At 40.3% G+C, this 21421-nt stretch overlaps 3 protein-coding genes across 6 annotated transcripts in view; all 3 read left to right on the plus strand.

The window, feature by feature from the left end:
* Positions 1 to 452: 452 nt before the first annotated feature.
* Positions 453 to 21095, plus strand: LOC108671221 (pre-mRNA-splicing factor CWC22 homolog). Its single transcript, XM_047882537.1, has 4 exons — positions 453 to 611; positions 14617 to 17598; positions 17653 to 19208; positions 21084 to 21095. Exons 2-4 carry the CDS (start codon positions 14619 to 14621, stop codon positions 21093 to 21095), a joined length of 4548 nt encoding a protein of 1515 aa, XP_047738493.1. The 5' UTR covers positions 453 to 611; positions 14617 to 14618.
* LOC108671211 (pre-mRNA-splicing factor CWC22 homolog) lies at positions 1287 to 6504 on the plus strand. Its single transcript, XM_018158711.2, has 6 exons — positions 1287 to 1300; positions 1503 to 2715; positions 3013 to 3198; positions 3451 to 3673; positions 4328 to 4402; positions 4964 to 6504. The coding sequence occupies exons 1-6, from the start codon at positions 1287 to 1289 to the stop codon at positions 5185 to 5187; spliced, it is 1935 nt and encodes a 644-aa protein (XP_018014200.1). The 3' UTR covers positions 5188 to 6504.
* Positions 5756 to 21421, plus strand: part of LOC108671637 (histone acetyltransferase KAT5) — a 28471-nt gene continuing 12805 nt past the window's right edge. For 3 of the 4 annotated variants that reach the window (XM_047882538.1, XM_047882539.1, XM_018159217.2), the window contains exons 1-2: positions 5756 to 5759; positions 9107 to 9111. The gene's annotated coding sequence lies outside the window, so the exon portion shown is untranslated. Of the gene's footprint in view, positions 5760 to 9106; positions 9112 to 19376; positions 19403 to 21421 lie in introns of those variants that run through there. The other variant, XM_018159210.2, reaches the window with a different exon arrangement.

Consider the following 21421-nt stretch of genomic DNA (forward strand, 5'->3'; position numbering starts at 1 on the left):
GACGACCAGAGCAAGCGTCTGGAGAGAAAATAATGAAACTGAGAGAGACGATGAAGAATTAAACTCAAAATTACTGCTGAGTCCAAGTGTTACAAGCGGTCAACACGTAACTTCTTCACCTTCAAACCGTGAACAACAGCAACACCAATTGTATTGAAACCAAAGGAACGTTAATGTTCTCATTATTTGGAATTATTATTTGTCTCTTCGACTGCTGCAAATGGAGGCAACACATCAGAGAGCGTTATAATTTAGGTTTAAATTCCATAATTGATAAAGTTTCAGTATATTAATTTCAATTTTGAATTCTTTATACTCATTTGCAAACATTTTTTCAATGTTTTCTGAACGGTCAAAGTTTTTTATTATGAATCATTATTTCAAGGGGAAAATTAGTTTACTTTTAGGGTAAATCTTATGTTTACTTCAAAATTATTCCATTTTCATGAGATTTGTGTCCCTTACATTTCGTGTACCTAAACTTTAAAGCGTTCATCTGTATATGAACTTGGACATCAATTGAGGTTAACACTTAACATTGAAAAATATTTAGGCCGTTTTTGATTATCGTTCAATTCTTTTTGTGAACGAAGTCACCCAGTACCTAGAAGGTAAGAAACCGAATTTGTGTCATTGCGCTCTCGTCAGACTCAGAGGCTTAGACCTCATTTGGGTACAGGGTAGTTAGTACTTTATTTCTAACTTTGTAAGTTATTTTGATCTTACTTGGCAGGTTGTCATAGGAGCTTTTGAAGATTTACTTGTTGACCCTTGCTGCTGTTCTTTTTATGTTGGCTAATCAGGCCATTAATATTTGATATTTTATGCAACAGCCACTTTATTAACCATGGTCAGGAAGATGTGCCAGGTGTGCGGGAATTTATATTGTCATTTTACCAACCTGCGCGGCACTGCATGGTGCAATTCTATAGGTTATTCAAAAGAACCTGGTCTTATGTCATTTTGAACCAATCGACACTTCTTTACGGACCGAGGACCGATCATGTAACACAACCTTACCCGGCAAAAGCTTTCTTGCTTCTGAAGAAAGGGGCGGTTTGTCAGCTGAGCTGACACTGGCCGTGGGCGGGCCTTATTTGAATTTGAACACATGCATCCATTTGAAATCCTAGACCCATAGGGCCTAGCCAGACTGTAGAGCATGGCACAACATAGGTCGAGGACGCCGATTTCATGCACCAAAGACGCCGAGCAGGATGCCACTGGACACCACTGGACGCCGGTTGCCAATTATGCTTCTCCATAAATCACGATTTACGATCGATATGGCCGATGCGCCGTACTGATCTACACGCTACGATCGTAACTATGTGTTGTAGCGCGTAGTTCCGATGGTGGTGAGAGCTACATTTGAGCACCCAAGCATACGAGCTCATAGCCACCTAAACTACGCGATGTAGCACGCAGTTCCGGCGCCTGTGAGAGCTACATTTTTGCACCCAAGCATACGAGCTCATAGCCACCTGAACTACGCGATGTAGCGCGCAGTTCCGGCGCACTCTCATGCAAGCTCAATCATTTTCTTTAACGTTCACGCACGTCTACGCTGCCCTTGTCGCAGTCCTCAACAGCAAGTTCCCGCAAATAGGCTTGCTGCTGCTCAATAGGCTGATCATTCAGTTCCGTCGGGGCATCAGACGCAATGACAAAAGCATCTGCCTCTCTTCCAGCCGTTTCATTGCCCATCTAATGAACCAGCAGGTGGCACATGAAGTTGTTGCTCTTGAAATATTGACTTTTCTGCTTGAAAAAGTTCAGGACGCAACTGATGACTCAGAACTCGGAGATAAATCCCGGAACAGCTGCGCTGAGCTAGCCGCGGCGTTTCTTAGAGAGTGCGGGCAGAAGCTTCAGGAACTTAGTCCACGATGCATGGTTCGGATATTTGAAAGTTTGAAAAACATTATCAACGAAGGCAAACTTGAAGAGAGAGTCAAGTATATGTTTGAAGCTATCTGGACTGAAGGAAGGAATGGTTTTAAGGACAATCCTGCCATTCTGGAAGAGCTTGATTTGGTGGAAGAGGATGATCAAGTCACACACGTAGCCGAGTTGGATGGCAAGTTGGATAGCGAAGACATTCTCAATGTATTCAAGCACGATCCCGAATTTGAGGTTAACGAAGAGAAGTACAAGGAAATTCGAGCTAGCCTTTTGGGCGAGTCCAGCGACGGGGAAGACGGTGAGGATGGCAGTGAGTCATCTGGGTCGGATAGCGACGATGAAGAAGATGAAGACAAAGAAAATGCTGGTCAAGATATTTTGGACCAAACTGAGAGCAATATGCTGGCCTTCAGACGCACTATCTACCTCACTCTAAGGTCATCTCTGACAGTCGACGAAGCTACGCACAAAATTCTCAAAGGGAATATCAAACCTGGATGGGAGATGGAGCTTGGTAACATGATTCTGGATTGCTGTGCTCAAGAGCGCACGTTTATGAAGTTTTTTGCTCTCATAGCCCAGCGTTTCTGTGGCATCAACCGCGTGTATCGGGACTGTTTTCAGGAGATATTCAAGACCGCCTACGAGACTTGCCACAGACTTGACACTGACAAGATGCGCAATGTTGTGCGGTTGTTCGCTCATCTCTTTGTGACGGACGCCATCTCTTGGGAGGTTTTCAGCATTGTTCTGCTCAACGAAGACAACACCACCAGCTCATCCAGAGTCTTCCTCAAAATCCTCTTTCAAGTAAGTCTCTCGGTTCTTAGCCTTCCATTCAAATACGAATGTGAATTGTCTGTATCAGATGCGTGTAGAAAATTCATTTTGGATTTATTATTTGCTCGTCACCTTTTCCAAGCTAATTTTTGTTGGGTTTGGCTGCCTTTCTGACCCAATACTTCGAGCAATTATTTTCACGGTAGCCGTCGCTTAACTAAGAAATTAATCATGAGTACTATGTCGTCATATGCTTGCTATATGTTCTAATCACTTAGCTCTTCCTTTTCCACTTTTTCTTGATAATAAATGTAGTATTTCGTGCAGGAAATGGCTGAATTTCTCGGTCTGAGCAAATTGAACGACCGACTTGGTGACCCGACGATGAGCTGCGCGTTCGAGGGCCTTCTGCCGCGCGACAATCCCCGTAACACGCGCTTCGCTATCAACTTCTTCACCTCCATTGGCCTCGGTGGCCTCACCGACGGCCTTCGGGAGTTCCTACGCACGCAAGTAAGACTGAACACTACCACAAATTATGCGTTGAGCTTGATCTTGCTTTCTTAGATACAGTAAATCTTCAGTCATTTCCGGTCATTAACTTGAATGGTTAAATTCTAGATCAGTGTGCCGGTGGGTCTGACTCCCATGAGTCGCAATAGTTAGTGGAAAATAGAGTGGTGCTTGGAAAATATAACGTTTAATTTCTTACTGAAAACTTGCGAGGATTAAATTGATTAATTATTGGTGATTAATTGCTTTCAGCCGAAACCAACCGCCATCGTCGCACCCGTCATCCAAAAGGGGGATGGTGAAGACAGCTCAAGCAGCAGCAGTAGTAGCAGTAGCAGCAGCAGCAGTAGCAGCAGCAGTGAAAGCAGTGACAACAATGAGAGCAGCAGCAGTAGCAGCAGTGAAAGTAGTGACAGCAGCAGTAGCAGCAGTGACAGCAGTTCTTCTGACGATGATTCGTCAAGTGGTGCATCAGGTAAATTCTGTTCTGTTTGATTACTTTAAACATGAAAAAATACGCATTGTGATAAATAATTGTTAATCGCTCAACCTCTGCTGGAAGACACTGAAATCTACCGTTTGTATTTCTATTCATCTGTCGGTGGAGATAGTTTACTATTGCATCATAAATGGTAGCAGCACAGCCCATTTAGATAATTAATTACTAACATTGGTGTGCTTTGATCAGCCAAAAGTAATAATAGAAGCTAACGCGTGTATCAGCATAGCGCACCAAGCGGTCTATTATAGACAAAAAATTCTCACAAACCCTCGTGTTGTGACTTAATTCATTTTCAAATCTTTCTAAATTTTTAGTATAAATAGCTCAAACATCAACGTGAAATTTATTTAATTCTCTCAGCGGCTAATTAAGGATGCTTTCTCTCAAACATTTTATTATAAATGTTTTTGTATATAAAGGTTCTTTGAGTAAATCAAAGGTATTAAAGTAGGTAAATTTATTTATTATAAATTTATTTATGTAAACTATAAATAAAGTAATTTATAACTTATTTATAAATTTTTTTATTTATAAATTTATTTATTTATTGGTAAATACTGGAAATATCTGATCTTGAATTCTCATTTAAAATAACGTAATTATTTCCTGATTTCTTTTAATTTGCAGTCCAGGACGGGCGTCGCGGACGCGCTAAGAAAGCAGGAGCTCGTGACAGGGAGAGAAGAACCAGCGGCTCGTCAGGTGACTAAGCGCTTCGAGTTCTTGCTTTTACGTCTCAGCAATCAGTCAATCACCAATGCAGGCTGAATTACTTTACTACTTGGGTGCTGACGGTAACTCGAGTTACCTGGCATTAAGATGAGGACAGGACTGATGACAGTTGACAGTTAATGTTACAAAGACCGTTATATCATAACTCGCTTAAGTACATGTTGCGGCCTATTTCTCGTCTGTGATTGGTAGTTTTATATAAAATGCATATGTAATTGGCTGGCAGATTTACGAATTTACGAATTCGTGAATATTTTTGATAGTAAAGCCGCAGGAGACGAAGTATCTACTCGGTTATTAAACTTAGATTAATATTTTCGGTGCCTTTTTTGTAAGGCTTCCTTGTTCGCGCTTTACTCTGTGCTTCTTGATTCACGTTTTTTTCTATGTAGTTAGTTTTTTATTCCGTGTTAATTTTTTAACTTATTTATTGGAGCTAGGAAGATAGTAATAATTGAAAGTCTTGTCTTAGTTTCGTGTGAAATAAATTGATTAAAATAAATTTAAATTTACCACCATATTTTCTTGTAGCCGCGGTCCCAGCGCTGACAGATCGTCAGGGCGGTAATGCCAGGCGACGACGGGACACGTCGACGCGCCGTTCTCAACGAGACGTGAGCGTGGACCGACGAGGCAGCGCACGAGACCAGCCTCGAAGACAAGACTCTGCATCTAAGCGAGTCTCTGACATCGAGACTCACCGAGACCGCAGGCATCGCAGCAGAGACGACAGCAGGGCGAGACGCAGGCATTGAAGCGTCTGTACTTACATGCCGTTTTTTTTCATCCCTCCCAGATGAAAACTATCTATTATTAAATTCTTGATTTATGCAATCAACTTCTTATTTTGTTAGGATTGCATCGTTTCGGCGATTGCAATTTTCCAGCAAAACTTTTTCAGAGTCATTGTATATGTAATTTCATCTGAAATAGGTTAATTAATCAGACAAGTTGTGAGGTACGGTAGTTCTCATTTTTCATTGACGTTACTTTCAGGAATGTGCGCAGAACGAAATTATATTAGAAACATTTCTATGTGCATTGTGTTCCTCAACGTTAATCTTGATCCGAATCCTATTTTTTATCCGTATATAGATTATCTTTTCGTTGATACTAGATAGAGTTCATGTTTGAAATGGCTTGTGAGCTTTTCTCCAAGTTCAGTTTCTATAAATTAATATTTGTTGAGGTTTGAAAGCATTGGTAGTCGAAACTTACCATTCTCGGTCGTAATGTTATGCAAATAATGATTAGTTACTCGTCAAATGTCATCCCAAATTTGCACTACGCAATATCTGACTGTTACTTTCTATTCTGCTTTACCACGGTAGGACGAATTCATGATATTTTCAATGATTTTTCTTATGTTCTCATGAATAGTTTGAAGTAGAATACAATTTCCCCGAGCTAGTGTATTGTAGCAATATATAATTTACCTTCTGATTGCGCTGAAAAGCATGGCAAAAAGGTGAGCACAGCTACGATTTAACATTTTTTCTTCGGGCATCGGCAGCTCGTGGAAGTCTGTTCTTTGGTTGCGAGGAGATCACAGCTACCCTGCTTGTCAGGGTGTACTTTGAAGCTGCCATTTTTGCTTGTGTCTCACCATCATTCTATTGGAAATTGTATATCAGTATTGTTTAATGCTGCGTTTGGCATTGAAATTTAACGTGACATCTCCGAGAAATGAATTGTGGAACTATTTGTTTCTATTACGTAGTAATGGTAGTATCCATCATGAGCCAGGTCTTGTGGAACATACTTTTACCCATTGACATTGTCAACTTGGATCCATGGAATTCTCTTCGGTGAAAGTAGTAAGTGTGTAGATGTTAGTTTGAAATTGTGTGTGGCTTAAAGTATGACAATTAAATATTTAAAATGGTGAGTGCATTCTTTGCCAGCGTCGCATTCCATATGGAAATGGGGTATCCCCTATAAATCATGCAGTTGAACTGCTAATTTCGTACATCGTTAGTGAAAATAAATAAAACCTAGAAAATTTCAAGATTCCGAAAGCGATTTTTGTACATGTTATATAAATTGTACTGTAATGAAGTGAAAGAGGGTGCACTTGCTTGTATTTGTTTCCTTGCAGTGAACGATAGTTTTGCTATCGATGAAATGCGAATTCCATCTATATAACAGTTTATATCTCTCTAGAAATTGTTTCTGCAGGGAACGTATTTCTCGTAAGAAATTTTATTGCCAAAAATATGTTTTGAAAGACCATCAATAATGCTGTTCAGTGGCCAAAATCGACGATGTGGTCAGCCAGACGAGTTTGTGAAGAGCAAGATTGGAGCAGTGCGTTGCGTGTTCTACCCTCCACGCACCTGCTCATCTTGACGCTGTCTATCAACAACTAAGCACATTGTCAACTTCACACTACATACACAACAGTAGCAGTACATACATGCCATGGCTGAACTAATACATTAGTTAAACCATGCATACATACTGCCTGCCAACTAAATCCTCTATTCACACTATACACATTTCTTTCGCCATCCCTAAACCAAGTAACTTAAGTTGCGTATCCAAGTCCCATAGCTAACTATAAATTTAGCAAAATATCGTATCTGCTTCATGCACAATCTTGAACGCTGATACCACTAATATTATTGTATTGTAGATTAGATTTAAAAAATATTTCTGTGTTTGTAAGCCGTGACCTCACGTACTCGGCATTTGTGTACATAACAGAAGGCTGAATTTTTCACCGTTGACCGTTTCACATAACATAACATAACATAACATAACATAGTGATGTCGGCTCTGAAGTGTAGGCCTGATGTGGCCTGTCGCCGATTCTTTTCCATTTCGTGCCTTGTTCATAGATCTAAACTCGTGTCATTTGACCGGATCTTTTCATGACTGGCGATAGTTTGAAGAAGCTACTAGACTTCCACCGGGTTCGATAAGGAGCTAGGCTGTGTTATTTCTTGTGTGTGACGTCACCGCTACCCATATGTAAACAAAGCAGTGAAGATGGGAGTTTTGCATTGAAATCGATGGTTATTTGTGAATAATATTTTTTATTGTGATATTATAACATATTTCTGATTGTGATATTGACACTTGACAGTAGTGTCAACATTTGAACGTCGAAGTTCTAACATCATGAATTACGAGGTAGAAGTGTAAGGACTAAGCAGAGCTAGAATCATGGCTGAGGCTTAACCAATGTCATAGTCATTTTTTACGTCATTGATATCATTCTGGAACCAACATAAGTAACTAAGGGATTTCCCAGTTCAAATATTTATTGATTTATTTATATCAATTTCGAAACTCCACATATTTCTAAAGGGAGTTGTGATGAGACCATGGGGTCGAACCATTGAGTTTAGATTGCAACTTGCAAGAGGGGCAAGGGCCAAGGGCATGGGGCCTTGCAAAGGGTTAAGACCACCGCACGGCGGTAGACCGATAAGTACTTACAATAATTCCCTGCCACCATGCGCGGCAGGCATGGAATATATCTACTTGGCGAGCCGCGTCTGAATTTTTTGAGCCTTGGTTTTATGGATTTACCAGCCGTGATTCAATTTCTTCAAGCCATGATTCCATTTCGCGAATTTATTTACAAAATCCATGCAAGTGTTACCCTAAATCTCTAATTTTACACTAAAACAGTCAAATGGCAAAGATAAAATTTGTCTTTACTGAAAGTTGAGCTTGTGTTAATGCAGTCTGACCGCTTTGACATGACCGGAACTATGCGCTATCTTCAACAAAATGTTAAGTTGATTTGTTTACATTACGATGTTCATGTTTTTTCTGCAGGATATTTTGGCAGTAACGGTAAAGCAATGCAGATTGCGGAAGTTGACAATTTTATGAAGTGACTTGTTTGCGTTGTGCAAACTGCGATTTTTCAATCAAACAAAAATTTATGACATCCGAGCCGCAAGATTTCATACCTACTGAAATTATATGATATTAGAGCCACGATATTTCTGACAAAAATATGTCTTTTCCAGCCCTGCTGCGCGGTGCGCCGTACTATGCCAGTAAAAAAATGCGCAGTGCGCCGTACTTTTAGAAAGCTAAAATAATTTAAATATGGACGCGCAGCATGGCAAATTACATAATCACACTGACCGTACACACAAATGTGTATCTGCATTGTGTTGTGGTTGGATATGAGTTAACTAGACTGCTAACGTGTCAACTCGGGAGTGGGGACTCAGGACTCAGGTAAGTCAGGTTCTAAGAGTCAGCACAGCATGGTGCAATTACATATCAATTTTAAATTACCTTAGTAATTTGAGTTTTGTGAACGCCGACCTTAAATTAGAGAAGCGGCTCGCAGCCTCCGGCAGACAACCTCCCACGCTGACAGTCTAGATAACACTGCATGCGGCAGTGCAGCTGCCAGCTGCACAATGAAGATTGCGCTCTAGCAATACAAAATAGTCTTGGAGTGGAAAAAAAGTCTTCAGAATGTGAAATGACTCTATTCTTCAAGATCATTTATAAATTAATAAAAGCAACATTCTTCCTTAAACAGACACTGGTATGCACAGAAAAACTTTCGCTAATAATAATTATGACCTCAGTTACACGTATTTCTTCGTAAAATGTACCGCTTTTTGCTTTTAATTTGTAAATGTTTTGTTAACAGGTACAATGGCAAGCTGTATTGCACTTCACGATTGTTTATACAAGTTTTAAACTGAAATACTCGGTAAAATTAGAAAAAACTTGTATAAAAGCCGATGTCTATTATTAAAATTCATAAGAAATTATTTAAACATTACCTATGGCACGTTTCAAATTATAAAAATAGAAAAGCCACTCTAATGACACTTCACCACTGGTAGAAGATTATTGACACCACTTAATGTAAATAAAAGGATCATGTTAATGAAAAACCTAGAAACCTAGTGGGAAGCAAAAAACCTAGATCTAGGTTTTTTCTGCTTCGGAGCGCCACAGTGCCTGCGGAGTGCCTGCTGGAGTGCTGGCTCTAAATGCCCAAGGATTTGCTGAAAAACCACCATGCAGCACAGTAATCAATATTTCTTCATAAATCACAATTCAATCGGACATGAATTACAGAACTAAAGAAGGCAACATGGCTTTAGATGTGCCATCGGTGCCTTCTAATGAATGACTGGACTGGTTGCGGCAAGTAGGGTATGAACCTGTATGTCAACAGAACGATCCTGCATGCCAATGTTGGGACTACATTCCTGACATCCTCCCGGCCGGCAAAATCGACACGATCAATACCTAATAACAATATGCATAAATGGACTATACAAATTAGGTCAATATGGCATGATTACAGAGCGTAATTATACTATGTGATCGGTTTTTAGTCTCGTCTTAAAGCTGACATTCTGACCTATCCAACAATCCAACAGTACCAAAACCATTGCTGTACATTGATTTATGTGTTCATGACAGATCGCGAAAGGGTTAGGGATGATGGAGTTCTTTCACATTTAAGATAGGCGGAAATTTGCTGCTGAGTACATAAAGTAGACGGTTTGAAGATGCTGCTCTTTAGTTACCTGACTGCTGTCAGGCGGGATGGTGCTCATGCAGTTGTTCCCACCATCCTTGACTGAATTTCAGCTCCAGTAATGTCTAGGCTAGTATCCTTGCCACCTTGAATGCCTATTTTGAGGCACTCAGGACTTTGTCACACTCTACTGAACATTCACACTTATTGTCACTGCAAACCTATCTCCTCCTAGAGTTTTGAAGCTACAACAATGAGAAATATACCATTCCATTCACAGAAAAAAATCTACAACTGGAGTAGCACGTTTTTCTTATTTCATTATCATTTGGATTTTATTCTGCAAAAAGGGGGTAGGCGGGGGGTAAAATAAAAAAATTTACAATAAATGTCCCCATACCCACAAAAATGAAAAATTAAAAAAACTGGCTACTACAGTTTCAGATATGGTCCTTATGCATCGAAAGATATGTGTCTCAATGTTGCAGCTTAAAAATCCTAGGAGGAGATAGATTTCTACTGTACCCCCTTTTTTGGTCGTTTTCTAAGAATTTCACATTTTCTGTCAATTTTTTTCGAAAAATTTACACGAACACAAAGTCTTGGATTTTTGTTTTACACATTTGTACCAAGTTTCAAAGTGATCCGTCTGTAAATAACCAAGATACAAAAATCATCAGACGCTCCCCTTAAAGTTGTGGGCAAAAATGTGTTATTTTTCTTATTTTTTATGTAATAAAATAGGCTAAGGCCATGAAAGGATTGGAAATTCATACCAAGCATGGGCTCCATGTCTCATTTGTATCTAGAGTCTTGGTAGGATTTCCCAAAAATAGTTGGTAAAAACTATCATTTTAATTATATGAGCAAAATGATAAAAATCAAGCATGGAAAGTGCTGTGTTTTTCCTAAGGAAGTTGGCAGAAGGCATCAAATCAGGGGAAATTGACCAAAAGCATGGGTGCTATTATCTCAGTAATTGGTGGCTTCTGCTTAATTTTCAGATAATTTAATTATTTAATTGAAGTAATTGGTTGCTTAATTTTCAGAGTGGGTCTTATTATTTCCAGGTGGCTTATGGAAAATTCCCATTTATTACTATAATCTTATGGCTCGCGTAAATTCCCGTGCACCAGGGGGCCATACTTTCAAAACTGGCTAAGTGAACGTAAGTACTTATGCTCTATTTTCTTGTCTATGATTGGTGGATTTTGCTCGAAAGGCCGTCAATGATTGGCTGATGAACTTATGATCTCTTAACTTTTTTGAAAGTATAGGCCCAGGCACATTCTCCTGACTATGCCTATAAACTGAGGCAGGCCAGGGTAAGTTCATCAGCCAATCATTGTAAGTCGTAAGTTCATTGGCCAATCATTGACGCCAATGATTGGCCAAATCAAAAGTTCATTGGCCAATCATTCAAGCAAAATCTACCAATTATAGACAAGAAAATAGAGCGTAAGTACTTGAGTTCATTTAGTGAATTTTGAAAGTATGGTGCTAGGAATATATCTACTTTGCAAGCTATGACTAAAGCTTTCTCTCCATTTTTGAGGCTGCAAGATGCCTGCTAGTTGGATTATCTTTGATATAAAAGTTAAAAAACTTGAAAAATCAGGTTGCAAGATTTAAAAATTATTGATTATATGTTGCTATGGAGCTTCAAGATTTCAAAAAATATAAAAGAATTTTCCAATCTTGTATAGGAAACTGCGATGTAATTTAAGGAATTATGATTCCCTCTTGCTCAAGTATGCAATATTTATGCTGCTACATCACTTGCTTTTGTCCAATGTTTTTCCAGTAGAGTTATTTAATGATTTAGTTTCTAATTCATAATAGGGCCCAATGAGTTCTTAATTGTCCAATCAATACAAAGAAGGGTGATGACAAAATGTCTTTAATCATTCCTAATTTTGGGTTAGACACAGTGACTAATGCAGATATAGTGGAGTTAGTACAAATGATAGTATCGACACTATTGTATTAAACACAATTACCGTAGCCATCTTTACATAGATGCAAATAGAGGCAAGCTGTCAAATCAGCGTGGGTTAGTTGGTTACTTTCTGTACTGTGACTAACACAGGGAGCGCTTGAGAAGCTTATATTGACACACAACGATGACGTCACAGAAGGCGATGCAACAATTGCAAGGGCATACCGTAAAATGGGGTTTCTTTGACCGGCGGGGTAACTTTGACCACTTTTTGTTTTTTTAACAAAAACCCCCAAAACTCAAAAACGATTTGACATAGGAAAATTTTGTCAATGGCCATCAAAGGCCAAATACTGAGACTATGTAACACAATAGAAAGATTTAAAAAGTTTGCATATCTAATAGGTTAAAAAATTAATAATGTGACTCATGAAAAAGAGCTATTATTTAAAGCCTGTTGGAGTACCCCTTCCAATTTTTTTATTTTTTTGGTAAAATAACTTCAGGTTTTGATGCATTGTAGTAGAACTCTTCTAGTTACATATGCAAAAGACAAATTAATTGATTTTACCACCCAGTCAAAGAAACCCCAAGAGCTGGGTAACAAAGACCATCACTTTTTTTGAAATTACATCAAAACTATGAGAGGCAGGAGCCAGCAATTTATGGTGAGTAAAGCTAGAGTATAGACCTGTATTTTGCATGTTTCAATTTAAGTTTAACTTATCTAGTAAAATAATATACATTTAAAAATTACTTTTTTAAGACAACACTTCTAAAGAATCCAGTGTTTCCAATGTTACAGATGTACAATAAATTTCTAATTTTATTTTTAAAATATTAAAAAAATTTATTTTTCAATTTTTTAATAAAATATTTTTCACAATTATTTATTCTGTCAATTGATTCATGCATTGCCTCCAACTTCACACAAGTGTGCAAAATTTCATATCAATTGGACAGATAAAATTGTGTCAAATATCAATTATAAGATTTGTAGCTGACAAAATTATTTTTTTTTAATATTGAAAAAAAAAATTATTCTTACAATTTTTTATTTGGCCATTCAATTCATGCATTGTCTCCAACTTTACGCAAGTGTGCAAAATTTCAGATCGATAGGATTAGTAGAAGTGTATTAGTATTAAATTTTGATTACAAGATTTGTAGCAGACAGACAGACAAACAAGAAGTGAAGTTGAAGAGAAGTGTTGTAAAAATGGCATCATTTTGAAAAAAAAGTGGTCAAAGTTATCCCATTTTACAGTATATAGGAAGTGACGGCAGACAACCTGACATTTTGTCCAAAAAGGCTTGCTGTGCTTCAAATGAAAATCAATTTAGAGATTTATACTCTAGGATATTCTGGTGGAGAAAGGAACATTTTTTCTTGTTCCTAAAATCTCATTGCTCCAAACACCAAAATTTTTGTCAAATTTGGAATCTTGAAGCTCAATCATGCAGTTTTATTAACAATTAGGAGATGAGAGAATGAGCATCTAAAGAGTGAGCAGAGAAAGTGAGTATCTATTTATCTTTGATAACACATCAGCATCAAAATGTATGTCTTCAAAAGATCTTGCTGACAAATGTCCCTTCAAATACCTCATCACAGCATGGTAGAGCTTCCTTGCCATCTCAGAAGCCAAGAAGGAAGCTTACCACTAGTTGAATTATCTCTTATCCAAATTGCAAATGTATCTGGAAAATATAATTTAGAAGACCCATGATTTGTAATATGCTTGTCCATCTGTTCTATATATTTTTGTATTCAACATTTTCTCTGCACTTCCAGCCCATTGAATAAATCATTAAAATTTCATAGTATAGCTGGCTTGTTAGGGTCAATAGGGCACATTGACAAAACAAGACAAATTCTGTCTTTGAATTGATCACAATAAGTAGAGTACATGAGGGTCAAAATGAAACTTTTTTGCTTATTTATGTGTGGTCTTTTCTATTCTCTGTCTCATAGTTGATCTCATCATGAAGTTTTTAACAGCCATAATTCAAAATGGCTGCATTTGATTGCACTCTAGTGATGTTGCTTCCAGCTCATTGCTGTTTTGCTTCTGCTGAGCCTGACCGTTATTTTGATGTTACTTGAATTGACTTTAAGGCTTCGTAATAGCAGCACATCTGGCTGCTCTTGTGTGTCCTGCTATTGAATCATAGCTATTTGGCCTTATAGAAGTGTAGTAAAGGAGTAGTTGTTACATGTAGATGCTCTTACCGGAGTCATAGTTATAATATAAATCTGTCAGTTTTTTGTGGTAATTATAGTTCAGAACCTTACAAATCTATTTGCTCTTGCCTGTGACCATCACGACATCTGCAGAGCTGCAGTCTAAGAAGGGGGATGGGTAGAACTTGTCTGGTATGAACTTTGCTTCTTTGCATAAGTGGCCATCACACATAGTTTGCCCTGTGCCTTCTGTGTGTAGGACACAGTAACCGAACTATTACTGCTGCAGTAACATCGCAGTTACTGTTAATATTAAAATCGCAGTAACTGAGCCAATGCCGCTGCAGTAACTGAGCTATTGCCACTACAGTTTTTAAAGCATCACTTTCTTGCTCTACTTTTTTTTGTTTTGTACAAAGGAAGGTAAATACGCTACGTAATGCATTCATGTAATCTATTTAAAGTATTGTGTTCATGGAAAAATGCTGGATGACAGTTTTTTTGTGCGGCCAAGTATGCTTGGCTGGTTATGCTGTAGAAATGCCAGAAAGTTTGTTATTAAGTTGATTATTTTCTACCGGCAGGCATGGCTCGGAGTGACTCGTCAAGTAGTAGCAGTGATAGTGATAGTTCCCCAGATCGCAACAAAGGGGATAAGTTGAACAAATCGGCGAGCAAGAGTGCAGCAGCGACCAAAGCTAGGAGTAGTTCTCGCAGCAGTGAAGGCAGCTCGTCAGATAGCGATACTCGCAAGAAAACTTCATTGGGACGTCGCGATTCTGGTCGCGGCGGTGACGACGTTCGACGCAAAAGTAGGGACAGGACAAGTGCTGAGCGAAGTGGCATCAATCGAAGTCGTCGCGATAGCGCGGACCGAACTACCAGCTCCGACAAACGTCGAAAAAGTAGTGGTGATAGACATAGAAACGACAGCGGCAGCAGACGTGACCGAGCATCGAGAAGAAGCAACAGCCGGGAAGGGCGTAATGCCAGCGGGAGACGAGGTCGCAGCCGAGATGATAGAAGAAGTGGGAGCAGGACCGACACTCGAAGCCGAAACCGAAGCGGTCGTCGGAGCAGAAGCAGAGATCCTCATCGTGGAGGTCAAACAGCTCGCGAAAGATTTGAAGCTGTGGTTGGGTATGCTGACCCACGCTTAGACAGGTGGGGTAGTGCTTCTCGCTTTAGCTCTTGGAACAGATTTTCTCCTCGTCGCAGAAGTCCCGTGAGGCGTCGTGAAAGACGAAGCCGTTCAAGGAGCCGAAGGAGAAGCAGAAGTCCACGAAGTCGACGTCGAAGACGCACCCGAAGCCGTTCACGTGACCGTAAGCGTAGACGTAGCAGCAGTTCCAGTGACAGTAGTGGTAAGAGCAAGAGCCGCTCTCCTGCGGTCAAGACGAAGTCTCCACAGAAAAAAGATGCTGACAAGTCTGTCAAAGATTTAGGTCAGGAAGGGGAAAAAAATAAAGGAGAAGAAACGAAATCGAGTCGTGATGAAAAACAATCTAGCAGTCGGGATGATACGGAAGGAAAAGTTAAGTCTGCTGACAAGAACCGGAACGAACAAGGAGCTAAATCTGAAATTGCCAGTACAGAGAAGAATCAAGAAAAGGAACTCGAAACTACGAGTGATTCTACATCGACCTCTCGTAAGAATGATACAGCGAATGAATTGTCGTCAATTGAAATTCCAGTTGCCGTCTCTTCTACAGAAACTATTTCGAAAGAACACGACAAAAGGACCGAGCCCCTTGAAGAACTGAACAAGGAAGATACCGCCTCAGTCGCTGCTATTAGGGTAGGTGATCTGGAAGTGGAATCGGAAAGCATCGCCAAGAGTCTCACTTCTTCAGCGAACTCGGAAAATGAGTTAAAAGAACCAAATTCAATGAATGAACCTAGTATGGTAATGGCTGAAAATCAGACGAATGTTTCTTCAGGTCAAGGCGAGCCTCGAATTTCTAGTGAGTTACCCGGTGATGAAAACCCAACTCATGAAGACAAACAACGTTCATGTGGTCTAGCATTAAACTCGCCCAGGGAAGAGACCAGCCGCATGAAGTTGTCCGATGTTGATTCTCGTCGTAAAAGGCAGAGCTCTTCTTCAATTGATGAGAACTCATCTCCAGTAGAGGAGGCGTCTAGTCTTACTTCGGATTCTCGTTTGAAAAAATCTGAAATGAAGGGAAATGGCACTGACTATCCTGTTCCAAAGCGACGGCGCAGTCGGTCACCCTCTTGTGAAAAACAAAAATTCTCAGATGACCAAAAGTTCCAGGAAGACGCTAATGTTGAGATTCGTGCCAAACGTGAAATTCATAAATCTCGAGGTACAACCAAGTCTTCAGCGAATTCAGTTTCTGACAAGAACGAAAGAAAACACGAAGACCCAGTGACTCCTGTACAATCACAAAGGCAAACTTCTTTTGGTAAAATTGATGATCACCGTGGAGTAAGCAAACAAACGGACATGGAACGAGTTTTGTCTGACAGAGAAAATGCCCATGAAGATACTCGTCCTGCGATACGGGATACAGTCAAGTCTCGTGACAGACATTCCCCGCGCCAGCGTTTCACGCCCGAACACGTTTCGGAAAAGGAGCCCGCTGAGATAGATGACGCTGAAAATTTTTCGACAGAGCGCCGGTTGCAAGATAGTAAGAAAAGAAATGATTCTTCCAGCAGTGAATCGGATGAGGATGAAAAGAAAAAGAAGGCCAAGAAACGTCCGACCAAGAAAAGGGTAAAAAGAGGTAGCTCCAGTGATGAATCGGACGGGTCGGATTCTGAATCGAGCGATGAAAACATTAAGAAGAAAGCTTCGAAAGCTAAACCCCAGAGTAGGAAAATCAAGAAGAAACGTAAGGAAAAGAAAGACTTGGCAAAAGATTCTGCGGAAAGCTTTGATTCTGACGAGTCATCCCCAGGGAAGAACAAAAGCAAGAAAAAATTGAAGAAATGTAAGAAAAAGATGAGCAAGCAGTCGAGTGACGATTCAGAGGGGGGCTCCGATACCGAAAATTCGTCTTCTGAGAAAAAAACTAGCAAGAAAGCTAGTAAGAAGAGCACTGGAGGGAGAAACAGTAAGCAATCTAGCGACGAGTCTGGAGTTGGAAGCAAAAAGAAAAACCCGAAGAAGAGCAAGTCAAAAAAGTCTTCAGATTTGAAGAAAAGGCACCGCAAAAGCGGACAGGTGGAGTGCGAAGAAAGGGTTATGTCAGACAGCGGAGAAGAGACAGAACTTCTGCGCAGAAAGAAGCAAATTGAAGAGCAGCTTAGGCGTGAGATGGAACTAAAAGAAAGAGACGACAAGAGAAAAGTTGAAGAAAAGCTCTCAGAAGTTCGCGAATTTGAGAGGAGAAATCCGGACGTGAAGGAACGCGAGACCAGATATCGGCCAGAGCGTATCGACCGCAGTGATGAAGTGATCGGCGAGAGATATTGGGGCGGGAAAAACTTAGAAGCAGAGAAACAGTCCAAAAGTAGCGACACCTATTGGAATAAATATGCTAATGAGTTGGGGATCGAAATTGAGGAACCGAAACGGCGAGGCGATCGTCGCGTCGTCAGAGACCGCAGCGCTGACCGAGTCGTCAGAGACCGAAGCGCTGACCGCGTCATCAGAGATCGCAGCGCTGACCGCGACACGAGAGATGACAAGGAACCAGCACCCAAGCGATCCAGACCCGATGAGTCTGCCAAGAATGACAAGACAGCTGCTCCAGCCATCAAAAAGCCAGTAGTTGACCCCTTGCAGACCCGAACTGGCGGTGCTTATATTCCTCCAGCCAAGTTACGCATGATGCAGGCAGAAATTACTGACAAGTCGTCGGCCGCATTCCAAAGGCTGGCGTGGGAAGCTCTCAAAAAGTCCATCAATGGTCTCGTCAATAAAGTGAACGTTTCTAACATTGGAGTCATCGTTCGTGAATTGCTCAAGGAAAACGTGGTTCGTGGACGCGGTATTTTGTGTCGGTCTCTCATGCAAGCTCAATCATTTTCTTTAACGTTCACGCATGTCTACGCTGCCCTTGTCGCAGTCCTCAACAGCAAGTTCCCGCAAATAGGCTTGTTGCTGCTCAACAGGCTTATCATTCAGTTCCGTCGGGGCGTCAAACGCAATGACAAAAGCATCTGCCTCTCTTCCAGCCGTTTCATTGCCCATCTAATGAACCAGCAGGTGGCGCATGAAGTCGTTGCTCTTGAAATATTGACTTTTCTGCTGGAAAAAGTTCAGGACGCAACTGATGACTCAGAACTCGGAGATAAATCTCGGAACAGCTGCGCGGAGCTAGCCGCGGCGTTTCTTAGAGAGTGCGGACAGAAGCTTCAGGAACTCAGTCCGCGATGCATGGTTCGGATCTTTGAAAGTTTGAAAAACATTATCAACGAAGGCAAACTTGAAGAGAGAGTCAAGTATATGTTTGAAGCTATCTGGACTGAAGGAAGGAATGGCTTTAAGGACAATCCTGCCGTTCTAGAAGAGCTTGATTTGGTGGAAGAAGATGATCAGATTACACACGTAGCCGAGTTGGATGGCAAGTTAGATAGCGAAGACATTCTCAATGTATTCAAGCACGATCCCGAATTTGAGGTCAATGAAGAGAAGTACAAGGAAATTCGAGCTAGTCTTTTGGGCGAGTCCAGCGACGGGGAAGACGGTGAGGATGGCAGTGGGTCTTCTGGGTCGGATAGTGACGATGAAGAAGAAGATGAAGACAAAGAAAAAGCTGGTCAAGATATTTTGGACCAAACTGAGAGCAATATGCTGGCCTTCAGACGCACTATCTACCTCACTCTAAGGTCATCTCTGACAGTCGACGAAGCTACGCACAAAATTCTCAAAGGGAATATCAAACCTGGATGGGAGATGGAGCTTGGTAACATGATTCTGGATTGCTGTGCTCAAGAGCGCACGTTTATGAAGTTTTTTGCTCTCATAGCCCAGCGTTTCTGTGGCATCAACCGCGTGTATCGGGACTGTTTTCAGGAGATATTCAAGACCGCCTACGAGACTTGCCACAGACTTGACACTGACAAGATGCGCAATGTTGTGCGGTTGTTCGCTCATCTCTTTGTGACGGACGCCATCTCATGGGAGGTTTTCAGCATAGTTCTGCTCAACGAAGACAACACCACCAGCTCATCCAGAGTCTTCCTCAAAATCCTCTTTCAAGTAAGTCTCTCGGTTCTTAGCCTTCCATTCAAATACGAATGTGAATTATGCGTCCCCGATCACTGCCAGAACTCAACTCAACTCAACTCACGTGCTCAATCAGCCATAAAAATTAAAAAGAAAGTCAGCACGTGTGTGGATTTGATATTTTGAAGTAACCGGTAAATTTGTGATATAAAATCTCTTAGTTTCTTGTGAGTAATTATAACCTCAGGTAATTCCTTATTAACTTGACTGGCTACTAAGTGGCTAGGCTATCCATCTGCTATCAGAGTAAATGAGTAGGACCTAATCAGACCAGCACAGCTGGGTGAGCTGGAAAGTCTTATTTTTAGGTGTGTTCATAAAAAGTTTTTTTCCTCTGATCTTATTGAAAATTATCATTTAAATTATAAATATGAGTCATAATGAGTGTAATATGAGTAAAAATGAAAAAGATATGAATTTTTTTCCTTTATTCAATCTGTCTCCAAAATGGACCATTTTCTGCCACTTTTTTGGAAAAAATGTCATCTAGGTTTTCTTTGAGCTAATTTAAAAGTTTTTAGTAAAATAGTAGGGTAAACGCGGTATATTCCGACACTTTAAGGACGCATCGAAAAATGAAAAACTATAAAAAAAAAAACGTATGCGTTACGTAAGTTCTGTTGCCTTCACATGACTTCTAGTGGTTTTGCAGTATTTCGACACGCAAATGTATGACGTCACCATTTCAACCATCAATGAACGCATGGAACTAAAACAAAGCTTAATATAAAGGAAAAACTAGAGAAGTGACGGAATTACCTACGATGTCGGAATATACCGCGTTTACCCTACTACTACCTACCTACTACCATTAGAAAATAGAAAGCTCATGTTGTAGGCTAGGCCTATCCATTCTAGCCTTTTCTAGGCTAACTGAAATAAAACATTTTGGTAGAGACTTTGACTGCAGCAAGAAAGGAAAACATCTCAGTCCGACTCAGTGATCTCACTTTAGGGCCGCAACTAGAGCTTTCCTACTATTTCCGGACACCACTGTGCAGAGAGTGAACGAAGATTTAAAGACCTACGGCGACGCATTATCGGCAAAACTTTTGCCTTCAGAAGATCTTGCCAACACATTTAGATTGAAATTCTTGCATTTAATATATTTCTCAGTCTTTAGCCAACTATTTAGAAAAAAAGTTAGGTTTCCGGTACGTTGGATGGATTACGATGCAGCGAAGCTTGCCCGGAAATCAGTTGCGATGAGTTCCCGCAATAAATGTAAACAACATTTTTTTGATTGCGTAGTTTTGGTCGCATTAGAGCGGTCAAACTGCTTTATTACTTGTTCAGTTGACACTTGCTGTACAACCGGACTGTTTTTAGGGTAAAATTAGTTATTTGGGGTAACACGTGCATGCAACCTTGTAATAAGTTCGTGGCTTGTAAATAGTTCGTCATTACTCAGCGTAAATGGCTTTTCATTAAAAATTACCCGGCGGCCGGCGACGCATCTTTAAAATGGCCGGCGATGCTTTGGGCTTAAAAATCCATATATTGCCGACGCTGCATCCACCCTCTGCATAGTGGTCTGGACATAGTGGCAAACCAGAGCCTCTTTAGAATCAGTTCATTTTTAATTTTCTCATTTACTCAAGAATCAAGATTTAAACCAATTTCTTATGTATGATAATGCTGGTATCCAGGATACTTAATTGGTCTACTTATAGGATTAGGACTCAAAAATGAACTTGAGGGAGAATCTAAAAAACTGTCCGTTTTGCCACTATGTAAATTCCGGAACCTCAAGATTCCTGCTAGATGAATTACCTCCTATGTAATTGTTTACAAAAGTAAATGATTGGGCCATGAGTTTCCAAAAATATTAAAATTTTGTCACGCCAGAGCCGCGACTAGCCCACGAGATTTCAGAAACAAGTAGGAAAATTCCAATCCTGGATTGCAGGAGGAGGAGGCAAAGGAGGGTGGGAAAAGTGGGTGACTGATTGGTTTGAATGGTAGGGTAAATGCAGCATAGGGTAAAGTTGGTAAACACACCATATTCTGACACATTAAGGACGTACCAAGAAATGAATGGCTATAAAAAGATCACCGTATGTGTAACTCAAGTTCTGATTGCTTTAAGTTACTATCAAAAAGCCACACTACGCACTAGCAATGATGAAACATCACAAACTGTTGCCATATTTATTTAAAAGCCTTTAGAATTCAAATCTAAAAAA

Source organism: Hyalella azteca, unplaced genomic scaffold (genome assembly GCF_000764305.2).
Source record: "Hyalella azteca isolate HAZT.00-mixed unplaced genomic scaffold, Hazt_2.0.2 contig10672, whole genome shotgun sequence".
Lineage (NCBI taxonomy): Eukaryota > Metazoa > Arthropoda > Malacostraca > Amphipoda > Hyalellidae > Hyalella > Hyalella azteca.